General features: G+C 35.0%; 1 protein-coding gene across 1 annotated transcript; it reads left to right on the top strand.

Moving 5' to 3' along the window:
- The first annotated feature begins 16713 nt into the window (after nucleotides 1-16713).
- On the top strand, nucleotides 16714-17385 carry LOC129228116 (uncharacterized). The gene has a single exon (XM_054862759.1). The coding sequence runs from the start codon at nucleotides 16768-16770 to the stop codon at nucleotides 17224-17226; it is 459 nt and encodes a 152-aa protein (XP_054718734.1). The 5' UTR covers nucleotides 16714-16767; the 3' UTR covers nucleotides 17227-17385.
- The last annotated feature ends 4562 nt before the right edge of the window (nucleotides 17386-21947 follow it).

Genomic DNA, 21947 nt, shown 5'->3' on the forward strand with positions numbered 1-21947 from the left:
AGAGGAGAAATCCCAAAACCACTCCAAGCTTAAAAAATGGCTTTCAATTCAGTTTTCCGATGTTTGATACTGGAGCCCTTGAGTAGTCCCCCCCCCTTACCTTAGATTGTCCAAAATATAAACCTTTTAAGACCTCAGTATCGTGGGTTAATTTGCGGACTTACTGCAAGAGCACCGTTTTTTCGCAAACTCGTGCTGCCGTTATTTTCTCATTTACTTTCTCTCTCCACCTCCCCTCCCACATTTCCATTCTAGCGAGTGTTAGGTTGAATGACATTGGAATTTAGTTATTAAGTTTTTTTCAAAAATTCAGGAATGGTTACTCATCGGTGTTTCAAACCAGCTTGAAATCCCCCCCCCCCCCAGCGATTCTTTCTAAAATTCCCATTTTCATTAAAACCTTCAAAATCCCTGATAGTTCCCGTGTAACCTGGTATGTGGATGCCCTTTGCTGTGGCGTAAACATTTCATCGCGTCAGCAATCACTCTCAATCGGTGATTCAGATTCAACTCTAAGACATTTTAAGAGCGCACATAATTTTCATTTATGCATGTTAAGTCAAACACTCAATTTTTCTTTTTTAAGTAAAAACTGAAAGAAACTATTCGAATTTCTTTCCGTCTCGACCTCCGTCTCGGAAATTTTGTCCAAGACGGAAATCCGTCCTGAGACAGAAGGTCTTGCACCCATGCTGGTTTCTTACGTCTGACTTACTTTCCCGTTCTTACCCGTGAATTCGTGAATGAATGTCAGAGCCGTGTCCAAGGGGAGGGTTTTAGGGGTTAAACCCCTCCCATTGGAGAAAAAATAAAAAATAAATGAAGAATTGTGCATATTTGACTTAAAATTAGCTTTAATGTTCAAATTTGTGTACAGAACTTTTTTTAAAAAGTATTCTCTTTAAAGCTGCCTGGTAACTTACGACACTGTCTTCTCTTAATCAACTAAAATCATATTTTGGAAAAACAGAGATGGATGAACAGTTGAATGGGCTGTCAATACTTTGTTTAATATTGCTTCTCACATAAGGGGTTTTGATCTGGGGCGTTTCACAAAAAGCAATAACTGTTGCCGTTCTGTAGATGCATAGTAATTGCGTTTGTTAATGTAATTTACATCTGCATCAAAACTCTTCCTATTTAGTTTGCTAAGCATTATCTTACAGTATTAAAACCTGAAAACATATGTTATAAAAGAGTTTGTGAAATTTTCTCAGTACTTGTTACAATATATTACACTGTAAACAGATAATAGGTTTGAATCTAAACAAGCAGTAAAATGGATAAATACTGAGGTTTTCTTGCCCAACCAGAAATTTCCTTCTGGGAGGTGGGGTTCATAACGATCCTTACATGTACAATACAACCTCAATTATCCGGACTACATAGGACCAAAGGCAATCCTAATAAACGAAAATCCTAATAATGATCAATAATATTCTTAAATATGCAGACTTATCTTTTATTGCACCAAAAAACAATGCTTTCTAACAAAACTATATCATACCATTTTTTCTCAATTACTTCATCAGTTATAATTCAGCTGCAATAGTATTGGGCTGACATCCAAAGTATATCATATTGTTTGCTAAATTAGTACTATACTTTATTGTACGTCCTTTGCAGGAGTAGTATGCTTAATTGAAATGAAACCGAGTATTTGGCGCATTTAAACTTCTGTTCTTGAAATCATAATTTTAAATGATTATTTACGTAAATATATTTTTTCTACAAATTTGATCCGGATAAACAGGCGCTGGCTTAACGAGGTTCTGCTGTGTGTAAAATACATTAATAGAATAGGTAGTATATTACTTAAAACCTAATCTTCTGTGAATTTAACCATTCCCCCTCCCCTCCAAACTGCTAAGCCCCTCATTGTGACCTTAAACAGTGAAGAATTATTTGCACACTGAAGTGTGTTTTCTTGACAATGTAATTAAGAATGAAAATAATTGAAGCCAAAAGCAGGCCCATCATTTGGGAGATCAGGGGGAGTCAATTGCTACCCCTCGCCCTAGATTTTACAAACACAGGGATGTGCCGTCCTAAACTCGCTTTTAGAGCAATCTTGGGAGCAGGAAAATGGTGAGTTTGGAGAAGTAAAACGGTGAATTCGGAGCAGCCTGGAGCAGTAAAATTGCAAATTTGGAGCAGCTTGCAGCAGCGAAAAGTTAAATTTTGCATCAATTTGTAGCAACTATGTATATTTCACGCACAGAAACATGTGTGACATCATAAAATGATAAAAAAGGAGAATAAGGATGCAAAAAACCGTAACTCCAACACTCCAACTACTAATTGAAGCTCTCTTAATTACATTTATTTATTTGTTTATTTTTATTTTATTTTATATTTATTTATTTATTTATTTTCTTTTTTGTCTAATATTTTTCACAAAAAACAAGCCATGTCCTGCTCTACTTTTTTCTTACACTGATTTAAATTTAGTTCACATATTTACTTTGCTTAATACATCACTGCTTTTGTTCTTATTTAAGTTTTGGTGTTTGATATCTGTTTTTAAATTTTGTTTGCTTTTATGTAGTTCATACATATATGTAAAAGACACAAGATATATATACATAAAACTCAAAAACATATTCAAAAAGGCTAGAAAAAAAAAGCAAAAAAGAACAGTTAAATTTAAAAACTTTACCTCAACAAATTACAAGTGAGTTTTAAAGAGCTATTTATTAATCTTTTTTTTTTTTTGGTACCTGTAAGTTATTTACTAACATTTGACCTTATACACATAGTCATATATGTTACATACTGAGCCACTCTTGATTAACAAATCTGAAGATCAAGCAAAGGAAACCATTAAAACCTTTAATTTTTAACTATTTGATATTTAATCACAAAATTAATAATGGAATTACAATGAAAAAAAAAATGCTTTTGAGAAATGATGTCATAAGAAAAGGAATTTTAAAATACATGTGAAAAAATAAAAATAAAAATTTTGAGGCAGGCTCAGAATATGGAAAGTAATGCTTGAGTCTCAGAAACTTTAAATGTCTGCATTTTCATCGCCAGAGCATTAGAATTCCCCGATTTTTGCTATCTTATGTGTCTCCAACCAAAATTAGGGATCAATTTTCTGTGCTAAAATCTTAAGAAACCCAAGATTAAGAACTGGTGAACAATATTAATTTTTACACATGGCATTTGCTTAGATCAATTCGGATGCAACTAGATTTGACATTTTTGAGTGGGCGTGGCAAGAAGACGAACTTACAAGTGCTCTTCTTCTGAAAACAAAAGATAAGAATGGTTGAAAATAATGGTCAATGCAAAATTTTTCAACTCAAAGGAAACGATCACATAAGAAATTAAAACGATTGAATTTTTCAAAAGCGGATGCAATCGGATTTTGAAATACGCAAAAAATCGGGGCTACATAAAAAGAATCGTAAAAACAAGTTCCAAATGCCTAAACTTGATGATAATCTGAAAAAACTGCCAAATATGCTGAAGGAACTGCAACATTAAATGCAAAATTGCACTTTTGGCGCAAGTTTGTCCGATTTTGGAGCAGAAAAGTTCATTTAGCAGTCTTTTGGAGCAATTTGTCGCAACTGGCACATCCCTGCAAACATGATGAATTTGAGCATTTTTGTACATATTTTGTTGTTTTTTCAGATAAAATGTACCGATCAAACGCTACATTTTATCTGAACAATGATCTGAACAAACACCCCTCCCCTTCAAAACAAAATATTTTGAAGTGACAGGCCTGCAAAAACCCCTCCCTTTATGAAATCCTGGACACGGGCCTGATGAATGTATAGTATCATTCAACTTCATGTAATTTAATGTCCGGGCGGCCTTATAAATTAGGACTACTTCCTGAACAATCAACCAGCCGTCTTGTCCGTTTAGAGATACGACCAAAAATATTGCAGCGACGTGATTGTCAACATAAACGCCGGAATCATACATGCAGGGGGGTGCACCCGCTCGTAAACCTCAGTGTTTTTTTTTTAATTAATTTTTTTATTTATTTTTCCATTTAAAATTTTATTTATTTATTTATTTTTTAAAATGTTAGTCAAGCGAATGCAGATATTATTTTCTTCGTTGGTAAAAATATTTATTCTCTAACCACAATATTTTAAGAACTTCGTAATCCGTCCTTTGCCTAAAACGATTCCAAAAATTTCCCCTATTTTAAACTAATAATAGTTTTGAAGAAATTTTTTTAAAAATAATTTTAAATTAATTATTACTTTGTACTTTATTTTTAAAAGCCAGGGTTTGAAAGTGCACCCCTTGCGACGCTCATGTACATAAACGTGAGATTCATATTTTTTGTGATATATTTTGCAGTCCTTCCATTAATTTCATTGTATTTTTAAAAGCCAAAGCAAGACAGTGTACTCCTTTTCGACCACTTGCCGGCACTCAAAGACACAAACCTGATTTTAATATTTTTCGTGATGTACTTTGTAACTTATTTTGCAGTTTGTTTTTTGTGTAAAATGAATTCAACTTAATTTATTTGTTATAAATAACCACTTAAATTTCTCAAAAATTAAAAAAAAAAGAATCCAACTAAACATTTTTTTTTTCATTATTATTATTGCTATTGTTTTCAAAAGTCAGGAGGGTGAAAGTGCACGTTATTGTCAATAACTTCCACTCAGGGCCGCAGAGAGTCAAGACAGCCCTTGTCAGTTATGTCACCAGGATCCTCCCGCCCCCCCCCCCTCCAAAAAAAAGAAAGGAAAAGAAAAGGGGAAAGGGGGAGGGGGAGAAGAAAGAGGGGCAAAAAAGAAGAAGAAAAAGGGAGGAGAAAAAAAATCAAAACTTCTTTCTAGAAAACAATTAACTCTATTTTAAGTGCCACAATAGTCAATACCATAAGAGTATAAGTTTTACTTTTTCTTTATGTTTTCTCTTGTTCGGAGTTTTTTTTTTCCTCTTTTTCTTTCTTCCTTTCTTTTTTTTTCTTCATTTTTTTTTTTCTTTCTTCCTTTTTTTTTTTTTTTTTTTTTTTTGCGTCATTGTTGCCGCTCCCTCCTCCAAGGCCCGGGCCCCGAGTTTCTGACTAGGCTGACAGTGGCGTAGCTAGACCCGACTTTCGGGGGGGGTTACTTCTTATATATATATATATATATATATATATATATGTGATATATATAATATATATATATATATATATATATATATATATATATATATATATATATATATATATATATATATATATATATCATCGCTTGGAATTTTTTCCTTTTCTTCATTTTTTTTTCTTTCTCTTCTTTCTTCTTTTTCTCTTTTTTTGAGACTAACTTTTCGGGGGGGGTTTTGTCCCCAAAACCCCCCCCTTAGCTACGCCCCTGTAGGCTGACATGGCCTCTCGCTTCGGGTCTGCTTCCACTTAAATAAGTAACATTCAACATGACTACGTTACTTTCATGATGGTGTTGTAAAGAATCATGCTCCTTGTGCTCTACAATCTTTATTTTCTCTACGCAGTTTGTACCTATATCGCAAATGTTTCAAAACTAGAGGCAAATGCACGACTTAGTTAAAGGGAGACTTAAAAATGCAAAATATTTGTCATTTTCGCGTTGTGTTTCCACTAGTCTACAAACACAATGGTGATGTACAGTGGCTCCCAAAAGTCTTCGTACACCTACGACTTCCAACGAAATAGGCCCCAATCAATTGGTTAGAATTAATATTTCGGAATAGGTATTTAATTATAAGATCTATGATCAATTTTTAACAAAACTACATGAAAAGTTTTTGAAAAATATTGAAACTTAATTTTTTTTAAATCAAAAATCAAAAAGTGCCGGAAATTTTATCTCACAAAAGTCTTCGTACACTTTATAAAATGTCTATATATTACTGAATAATCTAACTTTTGATTAAGTTATTAATTAGTAGAATACCATACTGTATTCATAACACCTTTTAAACGTCTGGGAATAGATTTCATTCTTTTTCTTTCTTTTTTTTTTGCGTAATTTTTGAGTAAGTGTTCTACCACACTTCGAGTCTTACTGTTTCTAGCTCTATTTTCGTTTTAAAGCTCTATTTTCGTAATCTAGCCTCCAGATATCTCTAAATACGTTACATTAAGTTAAAATCTGGAGATTTAGGGGGTATTTTCTAAATTTTAGGACAATTTTCGTGGCACTAGATGCAAATGTTGAAAACCGTGTGCTTCTTATCGTTGTCTTAATAAAAAACAAAGTTGTTTCCAATAACCAAATTTTTGGCTAAGAGTTCAAAATTGGTTTTTAAAATATTTAAAGGAACAGCATGATTCATTATTTCATCAAAAAATTACAAACTACCAAGTCCTGATGCTGATATGCACCCTCACACTAGAACACGTCCACCGTCCTGATTAACTGATCCAAATAAGTTCTTAAGATTAAGTGCCTAATTTTTTCTTCTACTTACAGTTATACAACAATGCAACCAAAAATGTTAAATTAATTTTTATCTGTAAGTAAGACGTGATTCTAAAACGATTTTAGCTTATTTATAATTGATTTTGCGACGAAAAGCGTAAGCTTTCTGTTTTTCGCACGACCAAGAAAATTTCTGCGGGAAGAAGTCCCATTTAATCCAGCTAATCAGAGAACTTGGCGAACAATTTTAGGTGAAAATTAAGTGTAATATGTTTCATTTAACTCTGCAGAAACGTTTACAGCACTCAAATGTGTATTTTTCATAATTTTTTTAACTTTAAATCTCCGATCACGTTTTGTCAACTTTGCCGGTTGACCTTTTTTACCTTGTTTTCGGTCCGATTCCTTTCTTTAAAGCATTTTATCAAGCACTTTACTATACAAACAAATAAATTAACTAATTTAGAGACATTTCAAATCAATTTACCACTACTGTGAGGAAAAAATTCAAATTTTTAATGGTGTTTGCAGTTTTTTACGAATACCAGCCGTTTTACACTAATAAGCACAATATTAAGGAATAAATAAACAAAAAATTAAAGCCAAATGACTTAAAAGGGTCAACACAATGAAAAATATTAATAAAACGGCATATGATAATTTTAATCATGAATTTATTCGAAAATATTTGAGTGTACGATGACTTTTGTGGCGTGTTATTTCTCTGTATCTTCGTTTTCTGACCCATTTCAAAAAGAAGATCCGTCAATATTTTGAAAAAACCAATAGGTTGTATTTAGAATGATATAGGAATGATGTGAAAAAATATTGGACTTCATATTCGAATTCAGTTTCGCGTTATTTTGGTTTTACTAAAAAATTTCAAAGTGTACGAACACTTTTGGGAGCCACTGTATGTGAAAACAGGTCAGTGACGGATACACCCGGCGGGCAACCGGGCATTTGCCCGGTGGATGGCTGATTGATACCTCATAGCTTCCATATACCCATGTGTTCCGTCACTGATCAAAATTCACTTTTCAGAACGCAACTTAATTTTTTAAAATCTTAGAAAGGTGAGAGGTGATAGTCAGTTTATAAAAGCTATTTTTAAACCAGTCCAGCAAAAAAGTTGAATACTGCATTAGAAAGCTTCCATACTCAGGACTCGCCAAAAAAAAAAAAAAAAGAGTGAAAACATAACAATATCACCAATTGCCTCTTGAAACTGAAGATGAGCACTAGACTTTTGAAGTGGTGATTGAATAGAAGTAACGCTTTCAGATACAAATAAATCTTTCCTTCTTGAAAAGAGTATTCAACCTTCTTTCCCGCGAAAGTAAACAAGAAGTTTCGTCTAGACTAGAGCTAAGCCAGCCTTTTTTTCTTGTACACCAGCATCGTATAAATGCAGGGCCGCTGAGAGCGAAGGCGAGCCGCTTGTCAGTTTGGTGTCTCTCCCCATAAAACTTATGAAAATTTTCTTCTTCAATTTCGAGCCGGTCCTTAATAGTTTCCTATCAGGCTGACATAGCCTCTCGTCGGGCTTGCATAATAGTACAGTAAAAATAGGGGTCGGACCCAAACATCCAAAAAAAAAAAAAGCTAAACCTGGTGCAAATTGTTTATTACCCTCCCAATAAGAACAGGTAAAAAGTCCCACCCCATTGTGCGTCGGGTTTTGGAATGGGGGGCATCTAAAAATTGCTGTTTTGGGTATTTTTCCAGAATTTTTAGAGTGAATTTAAAGTGAGAATATTATGTTATACTAAATTTAAAAGCATGAAATTAAAGGTGTTTGACCCCCAAGAGGGATGACATAACCCACCAATGCTACAGAGCCCCCCTATCCCCGTAAAACGAAGCAGTACCCCCGAACCCCCCCCCCTCCATACATTTCATATGGAAACATTATTTTATGCTAAGTCAAAGTTAGAAATCGAGTGTTCCATCCTCCAAGATCGATGGTGCACCTCCTCTCAAAGCTACAGGTCCCCCCCACCACCAAATAAAATAAATCCTCACCCCCCCCCCCCTCTTTATTTAAAGTAGAAGTATTATTTCATGCAAATCTAAAATGCATTAAATCAGGACTGTCCACCCCATAAGAACAGTAGCTCACCTCCCAAAACGAAATTAGGTACTAAAATATTATCCTTCCCACCCCCCACCCCCTCTGATGGTGCACATTTGATTAAATGGCCAGAAAAATTACGCTGAACTGTTTTTTGCTTTCAAATGATTTCTCCTAAGCTTGTAACAAAAAGTCTTCGTTATCAAGATGTTTTTTGGAATCTAGATCCTCAGCAAAATCGTTATTGTTGCAGCTATGTCTAACACAGTTTGAGCATATAATTGAGCACTTCTGTCCACTTTCAGACTTTTCAAACATTCACTATATCCAATGAACCCCTCAGAGCAAGCACAAGATTTGAGACGCAGAAAGTCTTCTAGAGCAGAAGGCTTGGCTGTTGTAATAAGACGCAGATTATATTTCTGTTGTGCTTTCTTTGCACCCATCAAAAATGGCACTAGCTTTCCCATACTTACAAGTTACCTATATACTGCATTGCTGGCATATTTCCTTGAAGCTTAAAGATCATTACCAAAAATATGATCAAGCAGGTATTTTCCATCTATTACATATGAGAAGCAAAGGGATGTAAGTGGCAAAATTAAAAATTTGGAGATAACCAGTGCAAATGGTTGGTGAACCTCTCCTCTATCTTGAGCCAAGAGATGGTACTAGTAGACCTGGTAGTTGCTTCTATGCAGCATGATTTAGAAAAGAAAATCAGTGAAAGCCTACCTAGGATCTTACCTTTAAACGCGTTTTATTTAAAATTTGAAAATGTCCACTTACATCCCTTTGCTTCTCACTGCCTCATACATGACACCAACTGTTCGTTTTGTGATGGTGGATGAACCTTTTGCTTCAAATAATAGCACTTTAATGATACAAGATTTCTTTCCTTCTGAAACCAGATTAATCGAATACTGATGGAGGATCAGCGCATAACTCGTACCAGAAGTTTTTAACAATTTGTTATTCCATCTTTACTGTTCATACCATTCGGTGTAAAAGATGGTTTGGGCTTACACTCTATCTTTACAGATAGTAACTACTCTCGTAACAGAAGCTAAAGACGTAACTGTTTACCTCCTTTGCAAAGAAATGCACAAAATTGTTTGCTTTCAATATCCTTTGATGTTACTACGCGAACGTTAAAGGTCTCATCGCAACTCATCTTATCACCAGCGAGCAATACCACTACCAATTTGAGAGGAAAGAAACTTCTGGGGGCTTTAGAAACGGATTGTAATTTCCAAAGTGGGAGGCAAAAAGGTGTAAATATTTAGCATTCTATTGTTGTATTGCTCGTTGCTCTCATCAAGATTTGTTCTATCGTTGAATCACTACAGGTTCTAGACCACCTGAATTTGTCACTGCGTTAGATCGTTGGATAGCTGATGTTTTAGCTGATGTTTGATGTGATCAAATTTTTTTTTTATCGCATAATGTACTCAAAAGTTTGAGATAGTGTTGCAAATGTCTGCACATTTAGCATAATTTACATAACCAGCTGCGTAAGAGAGAAGTAGCTCGGTGTTTGCCAATGAGAACCCCACCGACTTGGAGGGTGCAGAATTGAAGCATTGCCCGTCTCACTATTGGCAATTTCGGTTTGTCCCCCCTTACGGTGATGGCAGAAGATTGTAGAAAAGTTGTGAGTAAGTTAAGCCAGAAGAAGTAGGGAAACTTTGGTCAATTTGGACTTTTTTTATGCTGCACAGGAATTTTGTTTTCCAGCGCTTTAAACAGTTTAATAACTCTAATCACAAATAATTTGGTTACTGAGCTCGCTTAGATCTTTTAGAATTATCATTCTGACATTACCATATCATTGTGTGGCATTTTGTACTTCAGAAAAGTTTAAATCAGGGAAATTTTTTCGTGAACTTCACTGCAATAGTTGATTTTAGAATGTAAATTCAGGGTCCCCCCCCCCCCAAGCGATGGCGCACCCCTTAAGTGTGATGGAATATCCATCCAAAGTAAAAGTCCTCAAAGAAGAAAGAAATACCCCTTGAAAAAAACTGCCTTAAAAATTTCGATGACGCAAAGCTGCTCCATGAACCCCTCCCCCCATCTGTGCACCCCTGCTAATTAGAATTTTTTCTGCGAGAGTTTATTATTTTACTATTATAGAGTGGTTTCTGCAAGGTTTGAGAATTTTTTTAAAGTAATAGAAATTATTTTTATTTAAATAGAGGATTTTTTCGTTGCCCCCCCTTCCCCCCAAAACCCGACGCGCAAAGTGCTGGGACTTTTTACCCCTTCTTGCTGGAAGGGTAAGAAGTAATTTGCAACAGGTTTCACCTTTTTTTTTTGGATGTTTGGGTTTGACCATTTTTTGGCCTAATTTTACTGTACTATAAGGGTTCCTCTCTCCAGTGGCCTATAGGAAATGCAAGTATACCTTTTTCAAGTAGAAAACAGATCTCTGAAAACATTTTTTTCCCGGATATTGTGGGGGATTTTTGTTTATAAGATAAGATTTATTAACAAAACAAAATACACATACATAACAGTAAGCAAAATAAAATAAAGTAAAGTTAAAAAACTTACAAATTATAAAACATAAATTACAAACGTCATAATAAAATATTAAGAAAATCTTGACTATAGTTCAACATGAGTTAGTAGTAAATTCAACACTAAAGAGCGCCAAAGGCACTGTCCGCAGTGTTTTTTAATTGGTTTAGTATGGAGTACAAACACAAATATGTATTAACAGTATATAACGAATATATATACTTAATTGATGTTTCTTTTTCCTTCGAAGAATGGCGTGGACGAATGACATAAGGTTATCCCTTATTTGCAAGAGATGCAAACACTTCCTTTAATAATATTTATGCAAGATGAAGTCCCTTCGTACAAATAGCTACTCCTGAGGTCGACATTTGGAGACAACGTAGTCCTTAATCAATGTTTCCAGTCAAATGGCCGTCAAGATCTCCAGATCTTACACCTTGTGATTTCTGTTTGTGTCGATATTTAATTTTAGAGTCGCCATGTGTATAGTACCCTACTTCTTTGGCACAGTTAAAAGAAGTTTAACGATACCATGTGTCAGGTACACCCTCTAAAAATGTTTTCAAACACAGTGCAGGGTGATTTTTACCGTCTGATGGCTGTCTTAACGGTGAGAAACACACAGAATGGCTGCAATTTGGAAGCACATTGATCAAAATGAACTGTATAATAAAATTATTCTATTAATTCACTCCAGTGCCACCTTTTGGCCGAAACTGTAACTAACATAAAACATTTTTGTTCATTATAAGTGAGAATCCCCTGCGTTTGTGAGCATTTCTGTGCGGTTTGGGGTCAAAATGTCGCCACCGAAATGTCGCGGGTCAAAATGTCGCGGCCAAAATGTCGCCGGTCCACAATGTCGCCGGTCCAAAAGGCCGCCGGGCCAAAATTTCGCCGGGCCAAAATGTCGCCGGTCCAAAATGTCGCCGGGCTAAAACGTCGCCTGTCCAAAATGTCGCCTGTTCAAAATGTCTCCGATCTAAAATGTCGCCGATTCAAAATGTCGCCGGGCCAAAATGTCGCCTGTCCAAAATGTCGTAGATCCAAAATTCGCTCATTCAGTTGGTAAGAAAAATGCAAATGTACAAAAATGCTGTTTAACACCAATTTTGCAGAATAAATGATTACTGCCTTTAATGAATGTCTCCGTTAAAAATGGGACTGGACTAACTGAGTTTCTTGATAAATTCTAAAAAGATTATTCCGTTTTGATTCGCAACTCTCGGCTGTTTTTCAGCAAACAAATAGAATACAAGCGTTACGTTATCATATTTCTTGCGACTCGCTATCTACCAACTGTAAAACGTTCTGACGGCGTTCAGTTCTGACGTTCGCTAAATTATTTTAAACTTTTCTTCAAGAATATTGTGCGTTTGTATGTAACCGATTTTTTGGGGCCATTCTACGTCAAAACCTGTAGTAAGAATTCGAACGATACCCGCAAGTACCCATATATGATTTACGACTGCGTTTTTTTTTTTTTTTTTGCGTCAATTCGTTCAAGATAGTGGAGTAACTGAACGTTTTCATCGATATGCGTGACTGTCATTGCTCAAAAAATGATGAACGGAATCAAGTAAAATGTTAGGACGCAGCAGGGGGACAGATTTTGGGGCCAATAACACCAAAGGGTGGAGCAATCGAATTTTTTTTTTCCTTTCTTTTTTATTATCTGTGACTGATATATCTCAAAAAGTAATACAGTAGACCCTCGTTTTAAGCGGGTTTATTTTACGCGGTTTCGATTATACGCGGTTGAAGATTTGACACCTTTATTTTAATTTACGCAGATGAGTTTCGGTTTTACGCAGATGCGGCAATGCAAACAGGTAACATTTTCCTCTCTTTCAAAGCCCAAGCTCCTAAAGATTGCAGATTATACGTAACTAACTGCATTTTGGCGTGCTAATAATCGAACTTGGGTCCTTGGAGACATTTTATGCGATTGGTTCCAGAGCTTTTTCCATCAGAAGTTTAGTGATTAAACTCACACAGTTCAGAACTCACTAGAAGAAGAACTTTTAGGAGTGACAAAGGAGGTCAAAACCAACGAGGATACCGACTCCGGTGACACACAACCAAAAACGTTCACATTGAAAATTTTGAGCCATTCCTAGACAATAGAAATGATCTTTCTGATTTGTTAGTGAAGGAAGATTCTATCAAGGAAATGACGCAAGTGATCATGGATGCGTTAATGCTCCGCAAAGAATTAGAGAAAAATTCTTAATGACTACCAAAAGACTATCATAGCCAGCTCTTCTCCATAAACAGAACACGAAATTAGTTTGTTTTCTTTATGCATATTATGCATAAAAATCGATATAAGTACACATTAAACTTATTATACAATTAGTCATCACTAGAATGAAGTATTTTTTTTTATCTAGGGAACCTAAACACTATTTTGACACTAATATTAGGTCTCAATTTACGCGGTTTCGATTTACGCAGCATTTCCGTGGAACATAACCCCCGCGTAAAACGAGGGTCTACTGTACAAAGGTTAAGACAAAATTTTGTCTGCAGGTATATTAAAGGGCGAGTTGCTCATTTATTTTAGGCTTCAATCATCCCAAAAGGATGGATCACTGAATAATTTTTATCGTTTTATGTGACTGCTATATCTCAAGAAGTAATGCTAGGATTCATACAAAAATGTAGTATACAAGTGAAATTAAACGAAAACAAGCCTTATTTTCGTTCTAAGTTGAGTTTCGTAATCGTTTACGTAAGTCAGTGTAATTAAATAAACAATGAAAAATATACTGAATTTAAATATGAGAGGTTGAGCAAGATATCAATAAAATCTAAATTAGCCGTGTATTCCTCTCATTTTTGTAGCACTTTAACTAGCGTGGGTGTTAAATAAAAACTGAGTTTGCATTCTTATACAATTTGCGCAGTAGAAATTCACTAATTAAAACACCAATTTTTTCTGAGAGAGAAAAACTTGGTTATTATTATTATTATCAATATTCTTTTCTTTCTGAATTACCAAGCTATATTGAGCTGGAACTATTACTTTTTGAAACTCATTTTATTCTCATTGATATCAGTTATTTCACCCTACATTATGAAATTTTTTCTTTTCTATTTAAAATTGGGAAATGTGATTCAGCTGACAAGCGCTGCTTCGCAAGCATAAAAGTATCCTCTTGAAAACCTCTAATAAAATAGCTAATCTGAAATTGTCCCTTGATGTTCTATCAAATATATAAATTTCATGAATGTTGAGAATTGAAAATATTTGTCATCGCGTAGAGTCGTTTTTCAAAAATCTGAGTGAAAGACACCTGTTTTAGCTGTTACGGGTTTCATTGATTTCAAAAGATTTGACGGTGAACATTTCGACGTAATTTCAGAATTTTACTCATAAGAGATGAGCGTTCCCACGGCATTAATCTGTCATCTCTGTTAAACATTTGTTTTGCTGTCCCAAAATCCTGGTCGCAAAGGACATACAAATGTCCTCTCAGAGGAAGATCTCGAGCAGTCTTGTTAAACTTCTTCAGTTTCATTTCCAGAAAAAGTCTCAGAACAGTTTTGATCTTACTTTAACCAACGTATATCTCACTGAAAACGTACAGTTTTTTTTTTTTTTTTTTTTACAGTTCTTAGGGTGATGTTAATAAATCTATGAGAAAATTAAATTTCATTAAGATACTTCTCTACTTTATTTCCACCCTGGCGCGTGATTTCGAATTTTTCCAGTGAAAGGGGAGAGGGAGGATAACGGGCGTATAACCAATGCAAATTTCATAGGATTGCTATAAAAACCACTTCCACTTGTATAAAAAAAAATTCAAAGTTGGGGGCCATTCCGCCTGATCCCCTAAATGACTGACCTGTCGCTACCGTAATAATATGCTAGAGTGAAGGAGTTATTTGTTTTTACTTCATTACGCCAAAAAATACAAACCGCCTATTCTCTTGCCATATTCACATTGCGCCTCACTATTCTTTCATTCGCGTTTAGAACAGTTTAGTTTTACTTCCATAACAATTTTTTGTCTCAATCCTTGCGTTACATCTTGATCCTTTGCGTTTCATCTTGAGTATTATTATTAATCAGATTAAACGAGAAAGAGAATTCCGTTGCAGCAGCCATTCGCATATTTACGTTTGTAATAGTATACAGAAAAACGTATGTTTTTCTGAAAACTATTAATTTTCTGGAATTAATCTGATGTTTACGAATTAAAACAGGAGAAAACGTTTGGAATTTTTGAAGGAACTTACTTTGAAAGGCAATTAATATTCTTTCGCAACTTTTATGCTGAAAAGCATCAACGTACATTTAAATTTTTCGTACTAATTGAACTAGCGAATTTTGGGTCGGCGACATTTTGGACTGGCGACATTTTGGGCCGGCGACATTTTGGGCCGGAGACATTTTGGGCTGGCGACATTTTGGGCTGGCGACATTTTGGGCCGGCGACATTTTGGACTGGCGACATTTTGGGCCGGCGACATTTTGGACCGGCGACATTTTGGGACGGCGACATTTTGGACCGGCGACATTTTAGACCGGCGACATTTTGGACCGGCGACATTTTAGAGCGGCGACATTTTGGCCGCGACATTTAGTCCCGCGGCATTTTGGCCGCGACATTTTGGGCGTATACCTTTCTGTGCAAACCGCATCATTTTATCGTAAATAGTTCAATAGTAATGAGGTTTTAAAAAGTCTAGGTTCTGACTTATGGATCACCCTTTATATTTGTTAACACAAAATTAAAAATTAATTTGCCCCCTCCCCCCAATCCGCACATTGCGGCTTACCGGATTTTGAGGAAAAGTGTACCTAAAGGTAGTAGATGGTAGATAATTTATAAATTCCATTATTTATCCGTAAAAAATGTATTTTTTTTAAAAAATAAGTAAGGTTTATTTTTTATTTACCCTTATGAAATGTATTTAGTTATTTTTGATAGTTTGTTTGCATTTCCTGGATTTCAATTATTTTAATGCGAAAGATTTGACCTATGTGTCACTTACGTGTGACATATGTTATTCTTTTCTTTAGAATTTCCTTGTCAGCATTAAATTAGAATCCATCGATAGACGACAGTTAGCCTTGAAATAAATGTTAAAAAGACAAAAAGGTGACGGACGGCAGTCATAAAAGGTTTTCCCAGTTTCCTTCTGAATGCATCCTATTTTTTTATTGACATTTGGCAATGAAAAAGTGATGGATGACAAGGATGATGACAGATACGTTATGTCATCATTGATAACAGATCGATGAGTGCAGAAACAAAATCCTCCAAGCTCAAAAGATTTGATGCTTTCTTGATTGAAAATTCTAACAATTCACCCGAAAATTAATAACTACTACTGATGAGATTCACGAAATATTTCACGACTGAAAATTATTTTTTTCGATCAGATATTCGAAACTTCAAGCAATGCAATGCAATCTTCATAGAGGGTATTTCAGCGCAAATATTTAAAATTGCCAAATCCCGTAACTACGCAACTGACAGACCGTTTTCCTGAAACACAAGCAATCACGGCGATTTTTATTTTCTTCCAACAAAACAAACGAAACAATTCTGGCGATCGAAAAAAGAAAGAATCGAATAGAAGAAAACAAAAATTCCACGCCGGGATAAGAAACCGAAGTCGCAAAAACCCACCCACTCAGCATCCTGTTACGTCATTTTCCTAACGGTTCATGACGTCATTCATCAAGAGGAAAACACCTCTACAATCAAACAAGTGGTAGAAAGAGCGAAAAGACCGGCACACCACACAGTCTGCAGGGAATCCGCACGCGCGAACGACATGATTCCGAAAGCCTATTTGGAAAGTGTCAGCCTACGAAAGGAAGGCGCCCGGCTAACCTCCGAATTTCGAAGTACATGCCGGTATAATAATGAAAAATCATACCTCAGTTCTGCCCTGTTTGTTCCGAAAATGGTAGCCAGACATTTTGTGACCGTTCTGACCGTGGACGAAGGCATCACCTACTATGAATCCGTGGAATTCGAGCGTAAAACAGTGGTTTCGCAATATTCGGAAACGGTGAATCAATTTCCGAAAGAAAAGGGGAAAGAATGTTATCGAACCTCACTTCGGTTTGATCCTAACTGGACGTGCAGGCACTATGTGACAGGAATTGAACTTATACCTGTGCAGAGACTAGCAGTTGCAGCAGAATCCGACGTGGAAAAAAAAATAACAGAGACCAAATTGACCAATGGTGATGTTTATGAAGAAGAGTTAACCAATGGTTTGATATAAGTACTGTATTTGAACAACTTTTATGGTGACTATATTAAGCATTGTATGATTTTCTTTGAGTGTCTACAATTTTAAGCAAGTTGCACACCAAAGTTTTAACTTTGTACATTGTTGAATTATTCAATTCAAAAATTTTAACCGTGGAAAATTTTTATTAAAAAGCCGTACATTTAAAAAATTGTCTGTAAGGTTTAGGGTAAGAGTTTAAAAAATGTGGATTTCAGTTATTTGTGTTCAAAAATATATCCTTTGGGTATGAAGCATTTCTTTTTATCCATTTTATATGTTTCATATTTTTATATCTATTTTTATAAAGCTGTATACCAAAAATAAAATGTATTTCACAAATAGCTTCTATCCTTACATTAGTTACATGAAATCGATTAATTTTCTTACATTGAAAAAAGTTTGTAACTCTTAAACATATTCATTGCAAACTTCTGCCATATTTACAATTAACAAAACTGAAATATAAAGTATATAATAGGCTTGTGTTTTGATTAAGAAAATTAAAATTATTAAAAGTACATTATTTGAATTTGACGACTGTTGAGTACAAATAAGTGCAAATGTTATGTTAACAAAATTTACTGTTTAAAAACAGCTAAAGTTTGGGGGGACAGAAAAAATCCATTAGTAACTGTGCATAGTTTTTACATACTATGCCCTTTAATGAGATTGAATTTCCTTCTCAAATTTATAGGCTTTTCTCCCTTGATTAGATTATCTGCAACATCCTTTTATGAACACCTGCTTATCTATTATTTGATATTCTACTCTCCCAAATATTTTTAGTATAATTGTTTTTATAAATGCCAAACAAAAATCAGGCCCATCATTTAGGAGGGTCAATTGATCCCCCCTGCCCAACTTAGAAAAAATATTTTTACATTTTAGTGCGTGTGATGTTTGCTGTTTTCCAATAAAATCTTCATTGAGTGCAAGCCCTTTCTCCCCCTCTCCTGGAAAAATATGAAATGACTGGCCTGAACAAAATGTATAAAGCCTTAATTGAATTTTTCAGCAGGATGTTTCATAACTTGTTATGATTTATGGGGATGAAAAACTGTTATGAAATTACATCTGAGAATAATTTTCAAAATTATGAGAAAACTATTAAAATCCCGAGAAAGCAGACTCAAGCTTTGATTCTTCTGATTGATCTAGTGTTTGTGATCCAGAGTTTTGTTTTAATTAATCTGATAAAGCAATATTGGCAAAACAACTTAAGAAAAAAAAAACATGCATTTTTTCAGTAATTTTTAAGAAAAGTTATGTTTGAGCTATATATTACATGCAATATAGGGAACAAATCTGATATACCCCCCTCTTGGCGACTTTTTCCTGTTGGCGCCAAAAAAGCGTCGCCAAGAAAACTATGTATGACGTCATATGTCATACATCGTTCTTAGCGATGCTTTTTTAGCGCCAACAGGAAAAATTCAAATTATGTCATTAATTATTTAATGAAATTAATGCATTAATTTTTTTCCGTTGTTCCTCCGGGATACGAGCCCTCGGTCTCATAGTACTTTCGTAATGAGACCTCGGCTCGCCGGCCCTGCCTCGGTCTCATTACGAAAGTACTATGAGACCTCGGGCTCGCCAGGACCTCGCTGCCGCTCGGTCCGTTATCCCTCCGACTTTTAATATACATCACAGTCGGATATAAGTCGCAGATCTCCTCCGTTCAGTATACAATAAAGTCACAGATTTTATGTGAAATTAACACCATTTTTGTGCTACAAAAATGCCAACCAGACCAAAATACAAACTACCAGAAACACACTAAAAACACAATTCAAAATATGTTCACTTACCTTTTTTACTTTTCTTTTACTTCCTCACGTGAGGCAGTGCACATATGTTCCGCTCTTAGGGAAATTATCCCATTTTTTATTATCATTACTTTACAAAAATATTTAAATATAAAATATATATATAAAAAATCTATTTAGGACTCCGGTACGTCCAAACGTTGGACGACCTGACGAAAAAGAAAAAGAAGATTCATTCAAAAATTTCAATTGATACATTTGGACAACATCACAAACCGAACTCATAATTAAAATAGAAAATTCAACTAAATTAACATTAAAAAACAACAAGAAAAAGAATACTCTAAAATAAAGTTTGAATTGAAACTTTATTTTAGAGTATTCAACTTAAAATCTCCCTAAGAGCGGAACATATGAGCACCTACCTCCTACCACACACACACGTGCAAAAAGACAGACTTTGAGAAACTACTTTCCAGCGTTCAAGTTGCAAAACCAGGGTTGCCAAGTTATCGCCTTATTGGTGATTTTCGTATCGAGCGAAAAATTAAAATCTCGCCAAGAGGGGGGCATATCAGAGGAGAGCCCAATATAGTTTTACTGTGAAGATATAAGTATACAAATACATTGCAGAACTCGAATCACAAATAAAAATTAGTCTAATTTTAGGAATCTTTCACATGATGTTAGTCATTGAAAAACAATAAATGTTGAAAAATCCAATGTTTTAATTTAAAGTTCAATGAGTGATATCAATGTTTCAGGTTTAAAATGACAGGGCTGTTACATAGCCACACATAGCTGTGTGGTTTTTGGTTTATTAAAAGTGACTGTCAACATATGAGGTAGTGAGAAGCAAAAGGATGTAAGTGTTGCAAAATTAAAAATTTGGAGATAACCAGTACACATGGTAGGTGAACCTCTCCGTCTTGAAGCAAGAGATGGTACTAGTAGCCCTGGTAGTTGCTGCTATACAGCACGATTTAGAAAAAAAAAATCAATGAAAGCCTACCTAGGATGTTATCTTTAAACATGTTTTACTCAAAACTTGAAAATGTCCACTTACATCCCTTTGCTTCTCACTGCCTCATATGAGGTAGTGAAAAGCAAAGGGATGTAAGTGCCTTAATCCAAAAAAAAAAAAATAGTGTTAAAAATTTGGAGATAACCAGTACAAATGATAGGTCCTCTGTCTGGCGGCAAGAGATAGTACTAGTACCCTTGGTAGGTTCTGTTATACGGCATGATGTAGTGGCTTGATTGGTAAGGCACCAAACTTGTAACGGGGGAGAGGGTCCCGGGTTCGATCCTAGCTGGTTGAAGATCACTGTCTTCATTAATGGTGATTGGGGGACGTTAAATAAGCTTGTGATTAAAATCCTCCAAGTGAAACAATAACTCTGAAGTGCTGTACCATGGATTGCTCTGTTTCTGGTTGGGATCGAAAAATCAGAGCAGTCTTCAGGGTCCCATTCAACTGGTTAAACCATAAATAATGGTAGGTGTGGGGGACCATGGAGTGAAAATTATCTAGCGTGATTTAGAAAACCTTATGTATTAATATCCTACCTAGGACCTTATCTTTTAACGAGTTTTACTCAAAACCTGAAAATATCCACTTACATCCTTTTGCTTCTCACTCAAATGTCATGATTTGAGGGGGTATGGGATACGTGAAGTTATCATTGTGACAAGAGAATAACAGGTGAGATGAAGCATTTTTAAAATGAGAGTATGGCTTATGTAATAGTGACATGTGATGGAGGGTAGTTTGTTTCGTGAAGTGTCATTTTGTGACAAAAGGGTCAAAAGTAATGGACAGCCCCAAACTTGGACAAACATGTATAAAGAAACATGCTGCAATGTAGACAAAGGTCGGGATGTTTCAATGATTAACTACTAGTTCAAAGGAAGTGTTTTCAACTAGCATGATGATTGTGCATTGACTAAATTTAAATAGGAATAAAAGGGAGATTTTTTCTGCAGGTGTGTATATCATCAAATTAGTATGGTGCTATTTCTGTTCTCAAAAAAATTTTGAAATACCTATATGTGGAATAAAAGAAAATTTTGAAAGAAAAAAAAAAGCAAAACCATTAATGTATAGGAATATAAAAAGAATAAAATGCAAAAATATTTTAAACTTTTTATTCTTCCCATAAGTTTGATCTCCTCCACACAACACATAAAGCTGTGAGAGATATCTTTGCTCTTGAATTTTAGCATCCGTTTTTTAATTTTTAATGCTTCATTCGTGGGTACCCCAGCCCACAGGCAATTTAAGTACCTGTCTCGTCAAATGTTGTAAAGCACCCCCCAAATGAGACCAATTACCCTGTAAAATTCTCCCTTAAAACTTGTACACATATCAAGGTTCTGAGAGAAGCTTGTTTTGTCTACATTTGGAATAAGTGAATGATTTTAAAAACTTCCATTATTGAAGATTTATCGAATATGAATCTTTACTAATGACTTCACAAATTTATAATACACTGAAATTATGTATTATAAATTTGAAATCAACAACTTTATAAGTTTTTATCATTGGGTATAAAAATGAACTGAAATTCATAGATCATATCAGTTTTTGCATGTCATTTGGTAAACATCAATGCTCCCATGAAAAATCCAGAGAATTGGATGATCCATTCCTGAATGATGACTAAAAATCAATTTAAAACAGTATTAAAAATTAAAGACATTTCAAAACATCCCCCCCCCCCCTAAAATGCGAGTTATCTAATTAGATTTGCTTAAACAGTGAAATTTTGGCATGTCGAACTTCCGATGAGCAGAAAACTTCGACAAGCTGAGGTGAATCTTGATTCCCGTCTAACTGAATGTGGAAGTAATGTTATTTATTTTCGATAAGTCGAACGTCGTTGAGAAAATATTGGAAAAGTCGAATTTTATTTATGACCATTGCTAGATTTTCCTTGCTAA

The sequence above is a fragment of the Uloborus diversus genome, chromosome 8 (genome assembly GCF_026930045.1).
Source record: "Uloborus diversus isolate 005 chromosome 8, Udiv.v.3.1, whole genome shotgun sequence".
Classification (NCBI taxonomy): Eukaryota; Metazoa; Arthropoda; class Arachnida; order Araneae; family Uloboridae; genus Uloborus; species Uloborus diversus.

Bases quoted from the DNA above. Each gene is read 5' to 3' on its own strand.
- LOC129228116 (XM_054862759.1), top strand. From the start codon at position 16,768: ATGATTCCGAAAGCCTATTTGGAAAGTGTCAGCCTACGAAAGGAAGGC.